The sequence below is a fragment of the Suricata suricatta genome, unplaced genomic scaffold (genome assembly GCF_006229205.1).
Source record: "Suricata suricatta isolate VVHF042 unplaced genomic scaffold, meerkat_22Aug2017_6uvM2_HiC HiC_scaffold_2619, whole genome shotgun sequence".
Classification (NCBI taxonomy): domain Eukaryota; kingdom Metazoa; phylum Chordata; class Mammalia; order Carnivora; family Herpestidae; genus Suricata; species Suricata suricatta.
In genome coordinates this window covers 175-1,630 of record NW_021871759.1, presented here as the reverse complement: position 1 = coordinate 1,630, position 1,456 = coordinate 175, and the positions used below count along the sequence as shown (strand labels likewise).

General features: G+C 49.2%; 1 protein-coding gene across 1 annotated transcript; it reads right to left on the bottom strand.

Annotated features, from left to right (window-relative positions):
* Positions 1-470: 470 nt before the first annotated feature.
* Positions 471-1,072, bottom strand: LOC115284918 (dysferlin-like; the record flags this gene model as incomplete). The annotated part of the gene is made up of 2 exons (XM_029931371.1): positions 471-626; positions 944-1,072. Coding segments are annotated over 2 exons (285 nt in total), but the record flags the coding sequence as incomplete, so codon positions are not given.
* Positions 1,073-1,456: the final 384 nt, after the last annotated feature.

The following is a 1,456-nucleotide window of genomic DNA, read 5'->3' as shown; positions in this document are numbered from 1 at the left end:
TGGCTAGGCACCACACAGTTACTGAGCCCTTTCTCTCCTCCTGCTTCCTCCACCACCTGAAGCCCGACAAAGTCCAATCCCAACCCACACCTTCCACATGGCCTCCTCCTATGCCTCAGCCTCGTGTTGAATGGACACTAAGCAATCTTCTCACAAACTCTTGCCAAGTTTTTTGGCTCATCCTAAAATAACTATTTTCTTCTTCCTCCCAGCCTATCAAAACTCCTTAAGAATCCTGTTCCTTCCACAAAGCCTTCCTCATTATTCCCAAGTCTTATGCTGCCTGGCCTTTTCTGACCTCCTAGAGCACTTGGCCACAGACAGAACTGTCATCTCTCAACACTGCCTGTGTTGGGCCGGTTTCCACAGCTCACTGTGAACTCCCCAGGACAGAACTGTCTCCAGATTCCACAGTCCATCTGTACCCCAGCCTGCTGTTTGGGAAGAGGTGAGAGTCCCAGGAATGTTACCTTCCCATTAGGGTCCTTGGGCTGCAAACCAAATGCTCGGATGATGTAGATGCGGACGAGGCACTCCTGAGGCCCCTGGGCAGCCAGCTGGTGGAACTGTCTTGGGGGCATGGGAATGGCGGGGTCTTCTGGGAGGGGATAGATTTTGAAGAGGCCCTGAAAAGAATGAGGGACCAACTCATTCATTGTCACTGACGCCAACACAAACACCGTCATGACCATTAATTACCCTCATCTCTGCCAGTCATCTCACCTGGGACCACCAAGTCCACCACCATCCCTAAAGGGATACATCAACAGTGTCAACAGCATGACCTCACTGTGACCACATCCGTCACCCACACGGTCACCAACATCAACACCATGGTTATTACTGTAGTTACTACAGTATCCCTGCTCCTGCCCCCTTCACTTATTGTTGCCACTTCACAGTCTTAGGCCTCCCAGTCAGGGACAAGTCCTCAAGGACTTACCTTGAACTCCCCAATAACAGATGGGTCCTCGGTCTCCTCCTGAGTCTTGCCCCGGTAGAGCTTGAAGGTGTTACAAAAGTCAGACAGGCCCTCAAAGGCTTCTACATTCTCCAGTTGTGTGTCATAGACCTGCCACATGTGGGGACAAGAGAAGGGGACAAAGGAAAGAGAGAAAGAAGAGAGAAAGCAAAGGAAGAGGAAACATGACAGTATTCAAGTGAAGAAGGATGAGAAGGCACAAAGAAGAAAGTGAAGAGAAAAGGCGATTTGCAAATTAGAGTAGCAAAGGCAGGTAGGAGAGGTGAAGGTCAGAGGTCAAGAACAAAGAAATCAGAGAAGGAAAGCACAAAGGCAGAGATCAAAGAGTGCAAATAGTGGAAGGGAAAGAGAGAGAATGGTGGGGGCAGAAGGGACAGAAGAGGGGAAGGCATTTGTTCAGCACCACTAGGGAACAGTTTTCTGTTCTAGGTATCTAGGAGTCATCAGGTACATAGGGTATGTATTTTTTTAAGA